Here is a 15,589-nt window from a genome sequence, read left to right on the forward strand (position 1 = left end):
ATGCGTTCACAGAACACAGGTAAATTCTGTCCACAAGGCTGATCTAATGACAGTAATACAATATGCTGTTATTACCCAAATGTAGCAATCACGCTCCAGCCTTCTGGGAGTTGTTGGGCATGCTGCGAAGGTTCAGTCCTTGGAGTCATTCCTTCCTGATTTCTGTAAAACGCAGAACATTATTGCTGAAAGAACAGTCTTTTCAGAGGCTGCAGGTAAAGGAAATGAAGAGAAATGTAATTTACACTTAGATTAACTAAATCTGCCTTCAATGAGAACTAATTCTGTTTCATTAAACTGCCTAACACATCAAAGAAGGGATTATCTTCCTCGTGCAGTTTTCTCATTGTTAGAACATGCTCGATGAACCAAATCATATTTTGGGTTTCGCAGACTGTCATTATTTTTGCTTTTCAGTGAACCCGACTGCAGTAGTTTAACTGAAATGGTCTAGGAGACCATGTTTGCCACAGCGATTCTCTTGCTTGAGAAATGTTCTTAGATCATAGTGCTGTATCTTTCTTTCATTGTTGTGTTTGAAACATGAATTATTTGAAATGTTGTGATGTATTTATATGTAGATAGATGCAGCAATACTTGTATTTTGCATGCGGATTTTTTTTTTCAATTCCTTGTTTGGGCATACAGCCCTACCTCTTTTATAGCCACTCTTAACTGTTGACTGCACCATTTTTATCGCTGTAGCGGTCTGATCAAACACTGTATAAACATGAGGCCAAACCCTATGCCAGGTTTTTCGCCTTTATGTGGCAACGCATATGAAGTGGTTAGTCCTCACCTTTGCACTTGTGCTGTTCGCATACGCCCTATTTGCTCGCGCAGCCCGTTTACGGGTACGTGTAAGAGACGGGCTGCGCGTTTAGTGTCGCACACTGTGGTGATTGTGCTCAGGGTTAATTATATTGGGAAGGGTTTTCCCCTTTGAAGGAACTATCAGGTACTTATCAAACCAGCTACCGATGGCAAAAAACCACCTCAGATATGGAGACGGGAGGTCACCAGAGGTAGAACCGATGAATTAAAGCAGCGTGAGGGCAGGACCGTGCCTGGTAAATCCTCCCGCCCTCTGGCTCTTGGTCCCACTTCCTCGAGTTACCTCATGTCCCACTGACTGAAAACGCGGCCGGCGGAGGAGGGGAGGCCGAGGCAGTCAGCCCGGGCCCCCGACCACCCCGCGGCTCATCGAGAGAAGCCTCCCGCCGTAGGAAGGGCTCGCCCGGAGGACGACGACCAGCCCGTGGAAGCCCGTCGTACGCAGAAGCGCGGAGCGGCGGCTGGGCCTCCCGGCGGAGGACTACACTTCCCGGCGTGCCCCGCGGCGGCGCACCTTCATCCCGCAGGGCCGCCCCCCCCCGCACCGGCCTGTGCGCATGCGCGGCGGGGGCGCGTTGGCGACGTGGAAGGATGGAGGCGGGCGGCCGCGGTGGGTGCGCGCCTGCGCCGGGCGGGGGCCGTTGGGCAGCGCCCCCGCGGCGCGCGGGTGGGTGCGGGCAGCGGGCGGAGGGGAGGGGGGCGGCGGCCGTTGAGGGGAGCGGGCCGGGCGACCCCCGCGGCGGGGACGCGGCTGCCGGGGCCCGCGGGAGCCGTCTCGGCGGCGGCGGGCCGGGCCCGCCGGGGGACCGGGGCCGCGGTGCCGGCCGCCTCCTGCCGTACAGCGTTGCGGCGGCGCGAGCGGATCGGGCGCCGCTGACGGGGTAAGCGGGGCCTCGGCGGTGCCTCCGGGCCCGCCCCGGGGCAGGGGGCTGGCGGGGCGGCCGAGGGGCGCGGGCAGCGGCCGGCGGCGGGTGGACCCCGGCGGCTCTGCCCCGTCCCCCTTCAGTGCTGGCTCCGAAAGGGGAGGGGGCTGCCGCGCGCCCCGCTTGTCCCCTTGTCCCGACGCCCACCCTTGCTCGGCTCCATATCGCGATAGAGGGCTGCGCTTGTGCTGTAACTCTCAGCACCGTCGCCGCGGAGAGTTCCCGGGGCCTCCTCCGGGTGTCCGCTCCCGGGGCACCGGCACCCGCTGTGTCCCGGGCCGGGCTGGGGAGCGCGGGGGCCTGCGGTGCCCCCCCAGGGTACTCCCTGCCAGGGCCTGCAGGGATCCTTCGGGGGCACGGAGTTGTGCCTGCTGTCCCCTCGTACGCCGTCAAAACCAGGATGAGAGAGGTTGATACCTGTACCTCTTGTTTAGTACTCTTAATGACGTTTCTTATCAGTGAAATGACTATAAAATAGCGCATTTTCCTCTCTGCTTTTGTGAACCAGACGCTTTTTGTAGTGCTCGGTGCTTGCTTTTGCAATATAACGGGTCTGCTCAGTCTCACTCTCACCAGTTTGTTTTCATACTTCTGAAGGATAATATTTAGCAAGAGTGGGAAATATTTTAACTTAAAAGAGAATTTGTACCTTTAATTGACATCAGGTTTTGTCTTGTATGCTTTCACGCCAAGCACTGTTTATCTTTTTCTTTTTTTTTTTTCCCAATCTTTTGTGCTGAGTGTAGTGAGTTCGTGAGGCCGTAATCTGGTTTCTTTCACTGCGTGTACCGAGGGATAACATGCTGGGCTGCAGTTATAATCATTTGAGGTATTTGTAGAAGTAAGTAGATTGTTACCCTTCCCTGCATCGAGCACTTTTTGAGGGCAGGGGAGTGGAAAGAAGCTCCCGGGTGGTTGGGTCCAGTTTCCTAACGCGGGCCGCTGGGTTGTGTAATCCCCCATTTTGTCAATTCCCAAGTAAAAAATGTCGAAATTGCTCCAGTTGGGGTGACTTAAAAACCGTCATTGCTCCTTAGATTGCCAGGAGCTCAGGCAGGGCCTCGTTCTGCTCTCTCCCTGGGCTGTTTGCTCTTTTGACGTTGCTGCTGCATCAGGCGAAGCCCGTGGATGGCCCGGGGGATGTTGCACCCTGCTCAGCACTCTCACCTGGCTGAAGCAACCATCAGCTCCTTCTCTTCCAGTCCTGTGCTGATGTTTTACCAGCACAGCACCTACTGCTTAGTATTTTGTGATAAATTCAGTAGAAAAGTATTTATAGCAAATTAATACTAAACGTAGATGGCTCTGGTGCTTCCAGTGCTTTTATCAGATGAATAGGAAGATCCCAGGGTGTTTTTAACGTGCTGATGACTGACAGAAGGTATTAAAAGTAAGAAATCTTGTTTGGTGGCTGATGAACTGTTGTCAAAGTGGATGGTTACAGATGATAACGGTATTTCTTCCAAGTGTGTTCTCTAGAGTGGAAAACCTATTGCACCTTACAGTAATTGCGCACTTTGGCAAGTGTAACTTCATTTGCAGTAGACCCTGGAGATAGGCGATATAAATCATGATGTGTGGTATAATGTAAGATTAGGTGTACATACAAAACAGATTTGGCCTTCTGTACAACATACATTTTTGTGCTGTGGATAGATTTCTAGCTGTTTAAAGCAGAGACAAATAGCTCTGTTGTAAAAAAACGGTAATGCCCAATTGTGGGAAGAGTGCGGATGCCAAAATAACTGTATAATCTTTGAAATATAGCAAAATATACCAATATTAAAACATTAAATATACAATATAAAAATAACTATTAATTAAAATATTACATATATTTTAATGTGTATTAATATTTATTAACAATATTTAAAAATGCAGACCTTTTAATGAACATCTAAGCATCTTTCTGAATCTTAAAAGGTAGCTGAATTTTTCTTTTTGAAAGATCACTTTGGCCATTAGACGAGTTTTATTTATGCCGGAGAGTGAAATAGGGAGAAAATTTTAAATAAGTGTAACAGAAATCTTAACATCCCTTCCATAAAGAGGTAACTATACCAAGCTAGTAGCTACTTAGATTACTAAATCGTGCTAGGTTTAGCATGACTTGCGTCATATCCAACCCAGCTGCCCATTTTAATTATGGTAGTAACTGAATGGATTACTATAAATTGATTTTTAGGTAGGTATGCTGAGTATAAAAAAAAAAAAGGGACAATTTCATCAATAATCATAAAAGATTTTCACATCGAGCAAAGTTTCCAATACTATAATCCATCGTAGATTATCAGGTAGTTTGTGTAAAATTGTGCTTTTGAAAACCATTGCTGTATTTGTGGTAATAAAAGTCTCTTTTTGGCCACTGGAAGAAGATACGGTCAAACCAGTAATTCTGGTACTGATGCGCAGTATATCCTTAAGCTGTAAAGTCAGGTCTCAGTATGGGTTGTGCGTATTCTTGATTAGTCTTTTTTTTTTTCTCCCAAGCTCCGTATTCCATTGGTATTCTTGTTTGAAGTTCAATTTGTTCTTCTCATTTTATAGTTCCGGTACAGCTGTCCTGCAAGCAGCAGGAACCTCACTGGTGAGGGCAAACAAAACCTTTAAAGGAATATCTGCCCACTGCAAAGAGCAGAATTAGCATCTGAATTTTCACTCCTTGAAACCTTTGCAAAATATGTTGTATACCTGTAGTAGTTATTTAACAGGTGGAGAAAAGTTGAGCCTTTTACACAGAAATATAAGGTGTGCTTGACCCAGCCTCCCTCCCTTCTAACGGTGTTTTGCTAATCAGATTAAAGAAATTATTTCTGCATGTATTCCAGAAAACACCCGCTGTGTTTGAGTTTTACTCAAACTTTTACTTGGGATGTAGGAATGTAAGAGTAAGGATAGAGGTAACTTTTTTTTTTAGTTGCCCCCACAGCACTTCTCCTTCCTGCTATGGTAGGACGTATTTCTAAAACCGATGCTGTCATTCTACCCTCAAATTGGTAGGCTTGGTGCAGTAATTATTTAATTTCAGTCATAACTGGAATTACGTAGGAGGTCAGAAAAATTATCTTTCTAGCTTTTGTAGCTTTAAATTTTCTTAATTCATGACAAATTTTGGAGGCTTTTGAGCCTTCAGGGAGATTTGGCCACAAGTATCGTCTTGTAGTGTGGGAGTGTAACTAGCAGCATTAAATATGGACAAAATTAAGGAGTCCCTAGCAGACCTTGTGGAATTTTATGTTAATGAACTAGAGACATGTTTTGTTGCATGTGTGTAAATTAGACAAAGAAGTACTTAAATGCTGTAAATGCTTATTTACCTGTAAAAGTTAAATGGAAGCTCTCTGAAGTGACACCAGCTTCTCAACAGAAAGGTGTTTGTGGGATTCACATCCCGTCAGCAAAAGCTCCTTCTAGAGGCTTAATACCTACCTGCTGTCTTGCCTCTGACAAAACGTTGTGACTGAGAGGAGAGAGGACAAATAAGCTTAATATAAATTAGTTGTGTCACTTAATGGGTTCCTTACCCCACTTCATGGGTATGTGCTAATGTAAGGGCCGATACGTGGTGGATGGAAATACGATAGTTTTGGGGTTTAGGTCTTCAAAACAAGATCATCATTTGCCGCAAGCATATATTTGCTTATCGGTGTCCTGTGCCATAATATAACATTTTCGTATTTTTTAGAGCACTGCGTATCCGAATGTTTTCGTTCTGAGGCAGAAGGTTGGAACAGGAAGAAGGAATGGCATTTTTATGTCAGGCTTTTTTGGATCTTGTATGACTTTAGAGAAAGGCAGTTTGAGAAAGTTTTGGGTGTCTTTTTTTTTTTTTCTCCCTATGAGTCAGTAGTTCCAGCTCAGGACAAGGCTGTGAAAGTGACTACTGAAGGTGACTAGTCATTCATCGGAAAGAAGCTATTTTGAGATTAGTAAACAGGCATCTCCTTAGTGATCAAAATTAGCAGGTTTGATCACCACAACAGTAACCTGTTGGTTAGTGATTAGATGTTGTTGTAAAGAATGAAAGAAAATGTGTATTAGGTTCCTGAGATGGCACTGAGAAAATACATAAGCCGTATACCTCAGTCTCATTTATAGAATTTAGGTTTTCATTTTTCTGTCCCTTCCTTTTCAGAACACTTCATTAAAAATCATTAAAAACTGTGGGATTACCGTAGGGTGAACTGGCAAAGACAAAGGTGATTTATAGCATCTCTTGTTGAGCAGTTTGGTCAACGACCGCAATGTCTGGGCTCGCTCACATACGATTTCTTCTGCTTGAAATATGCTACCTAACCAAGAAGGTCTTGAAAAATCCCTTCTTCAGTTGTGAGCAGAACAACTGTCCTGTAGGTAGGATGCGGAGTAAGCAGATTGTGCTCTTCAGAATTAGGCTTTTATTGGCAACTGACTCCCACGTGAAATGCGTGTAGAAAAGGAACTGGAGCAGAAAACATAGTATCGTCACTTTTTTTAGCTGCTGTTTGCCTTCCCTATGAGGGGCCTTCTTTGTCTGCAGTAAAGCTATCAAGATTAATCACTTCTGCTACGTGCAAGATGCTCTAGGCTTCTGTGGAACCCATAAGGACCATACTAATGTCACTGCAGTGCTGCTTTGTTCAGGCTCTTGCCACAGAAGAGGAAGGCACTAGAACAAGTTACTGGCCAGGAGGACCGAAAAAGATGCCGTGTTTGTTCATCCAGCAGAGCCAACAGCGGACAAGCCAGATTAAATTATCTTGAGAACTACCTAAAGACTTTAAGATGTGGTTTTCTTTATTTTTCTTGTACTTAAGCACTGCGTGGACCACTTCATAATTGTGTTGCATTTCTTACTGCTGTGCAAAAGTACATCTGTCCGAAGGTATGGAGCTTTAAGGAAGCGTACTTTGGTAGCTGGTGAATGGCTAGTGTGCTCTGCTGCTGCAAAAATATATTAAAGAACTGTTGATACAGTGGAGACTTTCATGACCCCAGACAGTAGCCATCGAACTCGGTAGAGTCTGAAAAATAGTGGGTAGAGGAGAAATGGACAATTTGACTAATACCTAGGCAGCTATGAAAGACGGTATTTGCCCCTAGGGTGCAAAGATAAACCCCTTTACTGTCAACCAGGTTCTCTCAAAGAGCTTATATGTTTTATCTTTCACAAAAACAGCCTGCCTGTCTCCCCCTACTTTGCACAAAACCTTATTTTTTTGTGTGGTGGTTTGGGTTTTGGGGTTTTTTTTTTGGTGCTTCTATGTGTCTGAACACTTTCAGTGTGGAAAAGCAAGAGGTGTGGGTAAAGGGAATTGGAGAAAGGAGTGCTCGCCAAATACGCAGTAGAAAAGGGGAGGAAAATTACAAATCAGTACAGTGAAAAGTAAGATTAGCAGAAATAGTTAGTTAGTTCCTGCCTAACTCATTAACTTAAAAACAGTAGGATATGTTTTTAATTTGTAGTCATGAAGGATGCATTTGTTCCATTCTGAAATCTCCCCTGCCGCTTGGTTGTGACTGGTGTATAAGAGAAAAGGTGAATTCTTAGTAGTGGTTTGGTTGCATTCGATGATTGCCAGGCATTAAGTTATAGCTGAAATATTTTGACTTGTTAACATGCTTTACAAACAAAGATTATTTCAGTGCTTTTCTCTGATTAAAAATGGCAAAAATTCTAAATTCTGAGGATCGTAAATTTGTTTTTTTTCCCTAAAGATCCCTTTTATAGGCATGAATTCTCATTGCTGTATATTTCTGCATCATTAGTTTTGTTTAGCAAAATTTTACCAATTTAATTGGTAAAACCAAAATTCTTATGCTTTTGTACCTCATTTCAGACTATGTGTGAAGTCTAATGAGTGATCTCTTGGTATTAGTGAAATATTTGAATAACTGCTTTTTATCCTTGAAGAAAGATCAACTCACATTTCTTGGTTTTTTGGTTTTTTTTCTTTTCTAGCCTCACTAACAGCACCAAAACTTCCCCAAAACAATTCCCCGGGCAGTGCAGTTGAATAAACACTTTATATGCCAGGAAAGCTGCAAAACCATCCTTATTAAGGGAGCTTTGCCACTTTGCTTTTCAGATATATAAGTGCATGCTTCGGAGAGTTAACTTAACTGTGGTTTGAATTACAAGGTCTACTTACTGTTTGTTGGCTTCTTTTCTGGAAGTGGGCAGAAAGCACCTCGAGGGTATATAGTTGAGAGAAGCTGTAGTTTAGCTGCTGAAATCAAACCTTTTTGATTTTTACAGCATTGGTGTTCATTTCTACAGTTAAGAGCTGTTAGTCCTTTTCTGGTACCTTTGGGTATGTGTGGTACCCAATTCACTCTCCTCTTGGAAAATCGTTCCGTATAGTCGCCATGCGTATTTCTAGCAGCAGGAAAACTTAATCAGTACAACGATTCTGATTTTTAGATGCATTGGGGAACCAGGTGACATTGTTTCTTTAGGCGTACGTTTTTATTTGGAACATTTCTTTCCTGTCCCGAAGTGCTACGTGGTTGTTTACTGATGGACAGAAATAACATCTCTTACGTCATGAAGATTCTGCAGTCGTTGGGATGTGATGAAACCTGGTACAGGCTTAGCGAAGCCGAGGTGTGAGGATTAAAGCAGTACATGCAAGCACTTGCTCAGATCAGCTGGGACCTATTTGATCTCCTGTCTTTGGTTTGACTACCTCCCTTTCAGTGGGCGTAGAGATGTTTTGAGATCTTTTGTGTGTCGCGTGGGAAAGAGGAACATCTCCTATTTGGGAATAGGCTAGGACGGGGCACTGAGACTGTGACAGAAATAGGCTAGTGAGTTGCAAAAGCTGATTTGCTGGGAGCAGAAAGTTGAGGATCTTAAAGATGGCAAAAGAGGCAGGGCTTCTGGTTTACTGCAGCTTTCCCTGCTCTAGTAAAGCAGGGTGAAACACATTAAACAAGTATTTCCCATCAACAAACCTGAGGGCTGTGCAGCTGCTTTAGACCACTAACTCTGGCATGCTTTAGGCAACTATCTCTGATCCCGCACACAAATATACATCTGCAAGGTGTAACGTAGGGTTTTTTAGGCTGTTCTTTATTTGTGGATGCGGTATCTGTTCGTAAGTTTTGTGTAGGTAAGTGTTGTGTGTGATCCTTAGTCCACAAAGCATTTGATGCTTAGGTATAAATACTATGGTGACATGAATGAGTAGACGGAATTCAAGTATATTGTGTGGACAGTAAAATTCAACTATTGGAGCTGAACAATACCTACAGTTAATATATCTTCTGTGTCTTCTGTTGCGTGGAGAATTATATATATATTGCAGTAGTCTCATAACTGTGTGGGAAGCTTTATGTTAGGATTTTGTGGGACGTTTTAATGTCTCACAGGTGAAAGATGGTCTGAAACCTACAGTTCTTGGATGCAAATAGGAATCAGCCAAAAACCTCAGTGCAGCAGCTTTGCATCTCATATCTTCTCATCTTTACAGTGATACTGTCTGCTTTGCTTGAAAGGAAAACAATGTCCGTTTGTTTTGGTTCATAAAGCAGCAACCTCTAAAAGTAACCAAAGTGCTGTTATATATGGAAATGAAATTTTGTTAGGTTTTCAAATGTATACCATCACTTCTTAATTTATTTTCATATGGTTGTGTTAAAGACCCAACCTAGAGACCAGATCTCAGATAGCATGGTAAAATTGTCTGCATGACCATCTCCAATTCTTACACTTTAAAGTACTCATTTAAAAAAAAAAAAGTATATATAATTATATTATTCAGGGTGTCTGCGGACTTAGCCAGCCAATCATGGCGAGGATAGTTTTGGAAGGGGGAGCTGGCTATACTGGACGGATTAGCAAAATGTCAGCATTGGCACTTAAGTTGTGAGACTAGTAGGAGATTTAATACTTAATGGAACTATAATTACTTGTCTAAAATTATTTAAATAGGAGGCTTAGAGAGCGTGACAAATTTTTTCTGCAAGTTCAACAGTACACATACTGTACCTTGAGTTATGAGCTCAGACACAGCATGTATGTATTGCTGAATGGCTTTTAACTTGAAGAGGAAAAATGATGTTCTTGTAAACGTTGTTAATAATTAATATTAAAATCTTTTAGAAGGGACAGTAAACTCGGGATTTATATCTACCCCTAGCTGTTTGAGGTTGGAATGAGTCCTGATGTGCAAAACAAACTCCCTTGTGTTTGCTCTGAAGTGTCTGCTTCTGCATCATGGAGCCAAGTTCTGGGACTAAACAGATGTTGGGTTTAATAGAGCATGACAGTTGTAGACCAGGCTATGATTCTCTAGGGGTGTTCCCAGCTTATTTAGAAAGAAAGAGTTGTTGGTAGAGGTAATAATACTGTATTAAACCAAATGACTAGCTAATAAATTGTGTCTGTATTTTTTTGAGCAAATAATTAGATTAATTGCTTTTCAAGAGAAGACAACTTCTTTTTTTAATGAACCATGCATTTATTTAGTGTATTTCAAGAAAAAAATTTTTAGATTTCATTGGTAATTTACTGCTGGGGTTAGGACTGACTTTTCTGTAGTGCAAGGGGATTTCCTATTATTTGGTGTTTCTTCTGGCTATCCCACTTCAGCATGTGAGGAAGCAGAATCTGTTTAACCTTGTGTTCAGAAGTGACTTTGGGATCCCCTGGAGCTGCCTTTCTGTGCAGCGGGGGCTGTTATGAAAGTCAAGTTTAGGGCAAATCACGCGTAAGTGAGGATTAGGTACTATTTAAAAAATACTGTGGTAATTGTGTTCCAAATACTGACCAACCTTTTATGTCGTCTAAAGACTTGAACCTCTACTGCCTTAACCAGCATACAGTGTTAAAGAGACAGCAGTAGTGCCTCTTAATCAAAAGCAATTTGCAAATTTAAGTGGTTACATGTTTTATTTGAGTGATCTTTTCAGCTAAAGGCAGCTGTTTCTAAAAGAAACATGTCTGCTGCTTAATGGCATGTTTGAAAATGATTTAAGGTGGTGACTGGAATTTAATATTATTTAATAGCATCTGTCTTGGAAATGTGTTGGAGATCATGGATGGCATGTAACCATCGAAGTTAAAGCATTAGGGTTAATCTGTTACCGTTGTTAAAATGCCAGGAAATTAAATGTTCTTTTTTTTCTTAATTTTAAATTATTTTTAGACATTCGTCCTGTAGGATATTCATGAACTCTGAAGGAAAGACTTGTTTCCTCTGTCACCTGATGGCTGGAGTTGCTCAGAAACGTCTTTCTTATTTAAAGCTGGGCCTATGGCTGTTCAGGTTGCAGGGGCTGAAGGTGCTCAGGCTGCATCATAAAGTCATCGCAGAGCACTTCAGCAAGTTTTGAGATAACACAAGTTCCTGATGGAAGGAGTTAGCTTTGTTACACCTGTTGTATGTTGTTTATAAGTATGGTCGTCTCCAGTAAGTATCAGTAGAACTTGCTGAGATTTTTACTTTAGAGGAGTATAGTGACTGTAACGTTCTTAGGAGAGGAAAAAAAACTCCTGGGGTATAATAGAGAGAGAAAAATGTGCATGTTTATTTGATTGCTCTAAGATTTGTTGGCTCACAAATGAGTAGAAGGCAAAGCTCGCCAAGTCCACATATCTACTAACTAGCTCTACAAGGATTTAGAGCTCAAGCTAGCAATTGGATTCTTTTGACAGATCTCAATGGCTTGATGTTTATTTCATTTAGAGGGGGAAAAAAAATCGGCTAGTACCTTATTTTTCTGTCACTTTGAGGAAGCGCTGAGGAATAAAAAAATGTTCTCTGCAGTTTGGAAGAAGCCAGACGGGTGCTAGGGCACAGGGAGAACTCACAAGGGATTCTAGCCAGCAACTCGCCCTGTTGCTCGAGAGTGTGGCTTTGGCCACAGAAGTGAGCGTGTTCTTGGGCAATGTGAATTTGATGCTGACTCTGAAAATAGACAATAAATATTTTGCTAAAACTTGCTTTTAAAGCACTGTTTACTTTGGAGGATTTGTTTTAATGGAATTTAATCTACTGGGATACTGCAGGAAATCTGGAAAGTATGCAGCCTCTTTTCAAGAACTAGCTTGCAACCTGCTCCCATCGCTGTCCTATTGCTGGGAAATGGGTTAAATGGGGGGCTTTGGGAGCCGCAGCAAGCTGTGAGACTAGCTTGTGAAATAGAGAATAAAGTGGAGTTACTCACCTTAGGAGGATGGGCTAAGGATTTAGGGCACGGTCAGAGCGCTGGCACGGGGAACTCAAGAGTTATAGGTTAAGGTGGTGGAATTTGAAGGCAGGGCTCCAGCTACCTCTTGTTTATCTTCTCCCTTAGGTGTTCATCTTGGAGCAAGCGAGCTGCTCCTTACGTGAGCTGGAAGGCACGAGCAGGGGACGGGAACTTGAGGCAGACACGGGCTTGAACTGTCTGTACTCCAAGAAATAAAGGTTTAAATATATGACCTTTAAGTCATTTAAAGGTGCAGGCAAGGGACTCGAGCCAAAATACGGGTCCAGGGCCAAGAGCATTGGTTTTGGCTTCTGCAGTAGTTGGGCATGTGCAAACCAGGGGCTGCAGAGCTGAGATGTCCATGTACAAGCTGAACCTTGATTCTTCTACTTCGAAGAATGATCCAGGATTCTCGTACATTATGCAAACTGGTTTCTCTTCTACTTTAGCTTTGGTATTCATTGGCTTGATTTCAAAGGTAGTGTACACTGGGTCTTGAGCTTTTTTCTTTGAAGCAGCAAAATTTGTATTCAAGTAAGATGCATTTCATTCTGTTCTGTGAGTAAACGTTCAACCAAAGTTCTGGAAATCCTCTTAAACTAATTACATTTTATAATCCTTTAATGCTTCTCCACAGAATTCCCTGGCACACGCTTCCATTTTCACTCCTAGGCCACTTTTAAATTTCTCTTCCTGCAGGTAGTCCCCATGACAAAAATGGCTTCTGCAAATGCTATAGATAGTGTCTTCAGAGCTTTTTGCTAAATGTTAAATGCTAAATATAGAGGTTATAAGGTTATTGTATCTCTCCCCCCTTTGATCAGATGTAAAGGGAGGTGGTAGAAACCAACCTGCCTCATAAAAACAGAGCTCCATGGGTGCATGATGGCAGAGCTACAGCGGTGCAGTTGTTACAAGAGCAGATGTACTGAGTCAGTGTCAAGTTTTGTCTCGCTGTATTCTGTCTTCTAGAGCAGCAAATAGTGATGGTGGAGGATGGAGTACTGGAATGGAGGGAAGGAGTGTGGAGTGGTATTTTCCCAACCTATAGTGTCCCCTACGAATAAAATTTAGAAAGTAGTAAACATTTTCCTCATTTTTGTAGGATCTTACCTTTTAAAGACCTCTTTATTACTTAATAGTATCCTATATTCTACTCTCTGTCTGTGCTGGCATTTCGTTGTTTCTGAAATATTTGGGTACTGTGCACTCGCTCTAAATCTCGAATATAAGTTCTTCAGATAGCCTCCATGATGGCTGCGAACACTGCAGCTTTTCGTTGCATCTCTTCCTTTCTTTTTAGTAAGTTTTCCTCATTTTTATACTGTTCTTTATTAATGTTAACTGCTACTAGAACAGTCTTTTCTGGAAGTAACTGCTTCTGCAAAGATGATGAGTCTATAAGAATCAGTGCTGGAGCGATTCTTGAAATAGATGCTATATCTTTGTCGAGACCAAGGGAAGAGCTGCTGCTGAGTAGTAGCTTGCATCTTCTAATATAGCTGTCCCTGTTCTTAAGTCTTATGCCAGCTCAGGAGTGAGTATTTAGGTTACACAGTAATACACTGCACAGTGCTTTTATCTTGATGGGGGTGCTTTTTTTTTAATACCGACTTTTGAGCCTATTAGTTACAGTTATTTCTTCTCAAAAGATGGAAGGTTATTGAAGCTGATGTCCTGGAAAGATGTAAGATGCTTAGGAGCATCCCTGGCACATAGTTAATAGCATCGTGGTGTTTTTTTCTTTAATTACATTGTTTATAAAGGTGAGAAGCACTGGTAAGCAGCACGGAGAATTGAAACCTTCTCATTCTTTACACAGATCAAGTACAACACAGCTAGTAACGAAAGTTGGAGTGCATCTCTACCAAGTTCTGCAGTGTTGCTTCAAAAAGCAGTCGCGTTTCTGATGTGTTCATTTTTTAGTTCCCCCCCCGGGTTGACTGGAACCAACCACATTATTTTACAAAGATCAGGAGGTTCCTGTACGGTCAGTGGTACCTTTCCTCGCTTGATGCGGGTTATCTGTGCAGCAGTGACAGCAGCTGTGCTTGCTCTGGCAAGGCGGGGGCTTTCGAGGTGTTGAACATTGATGGCACGCAGGAATTAGCTGCATGGTGGACTCCCTTTCTTGACAATAGGAGTTGCTTGCCTAGCTATCTATGCATAATCAGTTGGAAAACATATTTTTGAATAGCTTGTCAACTTAACACCCCTGTTTAAATTGTCAATTCCCTGCAGTTTTCCCCACTGGTAGCAGCCTTGGTATTGATACAACTGTGACACGCTGAGTGTAATTTATGAAAATCCAAGTGAGACGATGACTGCGGTATATAGCACAGTAACTTTTAACTTCCTTGGATGAAGATGTTATTGTCCTAAGTTTGTTGAAAGAATCTTTTTAATGCCTTCCTATGTGCCTGTTTTCTACATTTCAGTAATTGTTCAAGGTAGTGAACTAAAGCTTTACTGATAGCTAATTTAGGATTTGTATATTCCTTATTTGTACAAAAGACTTCAAGTGTTTCTCTTTTTTTTTTTTTCCCCCGCCTTGAAGAAATGAAAATTTAGAAAGGAATTTGCTGAATAAAGAAGATGGGAGCAAATAGCAGCAGCATCAGCGAGCTTCCAGAAAATGAGTACTTAAAAAAATTATCAGGAGCAGAGCCCATCTCTGAGAATGACCCGTTCTGGAATCAGCTGCTGTCTTTTAGCTTTACCACTCCAACAAACAGGTAAGATGGTGCTTGTTGAAGAACTAAACCTTGATAATATATTTATAGAAGTGACAAGTCTGAAAGCAAATGAGTGGTTTTGTTAATCCTGTTTTAGGTAGCAGAGGAATAAAGGCCTATGTAAAATGGATTCTGTTGTTTCTAATTTTGGAAGCTCTTTCCACCACCTCTTCCATTCCTGTGGGTTCCTTTCTTCTTCATTATAGCTGTAATTGCTATTCATTCTCCTGGTAGCTGGGAACGATCAGAAGTGTAGGGTCTGTAGTGTTGGGGGGGAGCTTTTCTTTTTTTTTTTTCCTTTTGGTTGAGTTTTGTGATTGTTTTGGGGTGCTTTTTTTTTTCTTTGAGAAAGCCTCTGGTGTTTCTGGAGTTGCTGAAGACTCCCAACGTGTGTTTCCTCTCAACTTACAGTGAATTGTACATCTTCCATAACTTAGTTGTAGGTTAGCTGTTGAGTTTCTTAGTCTGTATGGCTTCTTCCCCTCCTCTTTTACATTTTAAAAGGAAGCTTGGCGTGTTGTCTCCATAAAAATATTTTCTGAATATCTAAAATTCAAGTTTTGCATGTCTTTTCACTCTAGCAAGTGGTGTAGATATAAACAGAATTAATATTTTTGAGAGGATCCGTAGTACATCTCCAGAAATACAGAACGTAAGTCCTTGTGACTTCTGTTAACGCAAGTCCATTGCTAAGTTCATTGGCCTGTGTATTGATTAATAGTCTTACAAGAACAATCTGGTATTACTTAATACCTTTAAGTATTAATTAAACTGGTTTTACGGTTTACAATGTGACCTGATACTTTTCTGTCAGGTGAATGTCTTATTTACCCCCTTTATTATTAGCAGTATTTCCTTGCAAAGGGTCATAACAGACTACATCTAAACACTTGTGTAACAGGTTTAAATAGGCCACAATGT

At 42.1% G+C, this 15,589-nt stretch overlaps 1 protein-coding gene and 1 long non-coding RNA gene across 6 annotated transcripts in view; one reads left to right on the forward strand and one right to left on the reverse strand.

The window, feature by feature from the left end:
* The first annotated feature begins 1,395 nt into the window (after window positions 1-1,395).
* LOC143173220 (dymeclin) overlaps window positions 1,396-15,589 on the forward strand; it is a 224,758-nt gene continuing 210,564 nt past the window's right edge. For 2 of the 5 annotated variants that reach the window (XM_076363412.1, XM_076363417.1), the window contains exons 1-2: window positions 1,646-1,715; window positions 14,491-14,668. In XM_076363412.1, coding sequence (XP_076219527.1) covers window positions 14,529-14,668 — 140 coding nt within the window. In that variant the 5' untranslated portion in view covers window positions 1,646-1,715; window positions 14,491-14,528. Of the gene's footprint in view, window positions 1,502-1,645; window positions 1,716-14,490; window positions 14,669-15,589 lie in introns of those variants that run through there. The other 3 variants (XM_076363416.1, XM_076363415.1, XM_076363414.1) reach the window with 3 other exon arrangements.
* Window positions 4,024-8,126, reverse strand: LOC143172771 (uncharacterized). The gene is made up of 3 exons (XR_012997408.1): window positions 7,889-8,126; window positions 5,075-5,217; window positions 4,024-4,341 (listed from the first exon to the last, which is right to left on the reverse strand). It is a non-coding gene; the product is annotated as an uncharacterized LOC143172771 (long non-coding RNA).

The sequence above is a fragment of the Aptenodytes patagonicus genome, chromosome Z, assembly GCF_965638725.1.
Source record: "Aptenodytes patagonicus chromosome Z, bAptPat1.pri.cur, whole genome shotgun sequence".
NCBI lineage: Eukaryota > Metazoa > Chordata > Aves > Sphenisciformes > Spheniscidae > Aptenodytes > Aptenodytes patagonicus.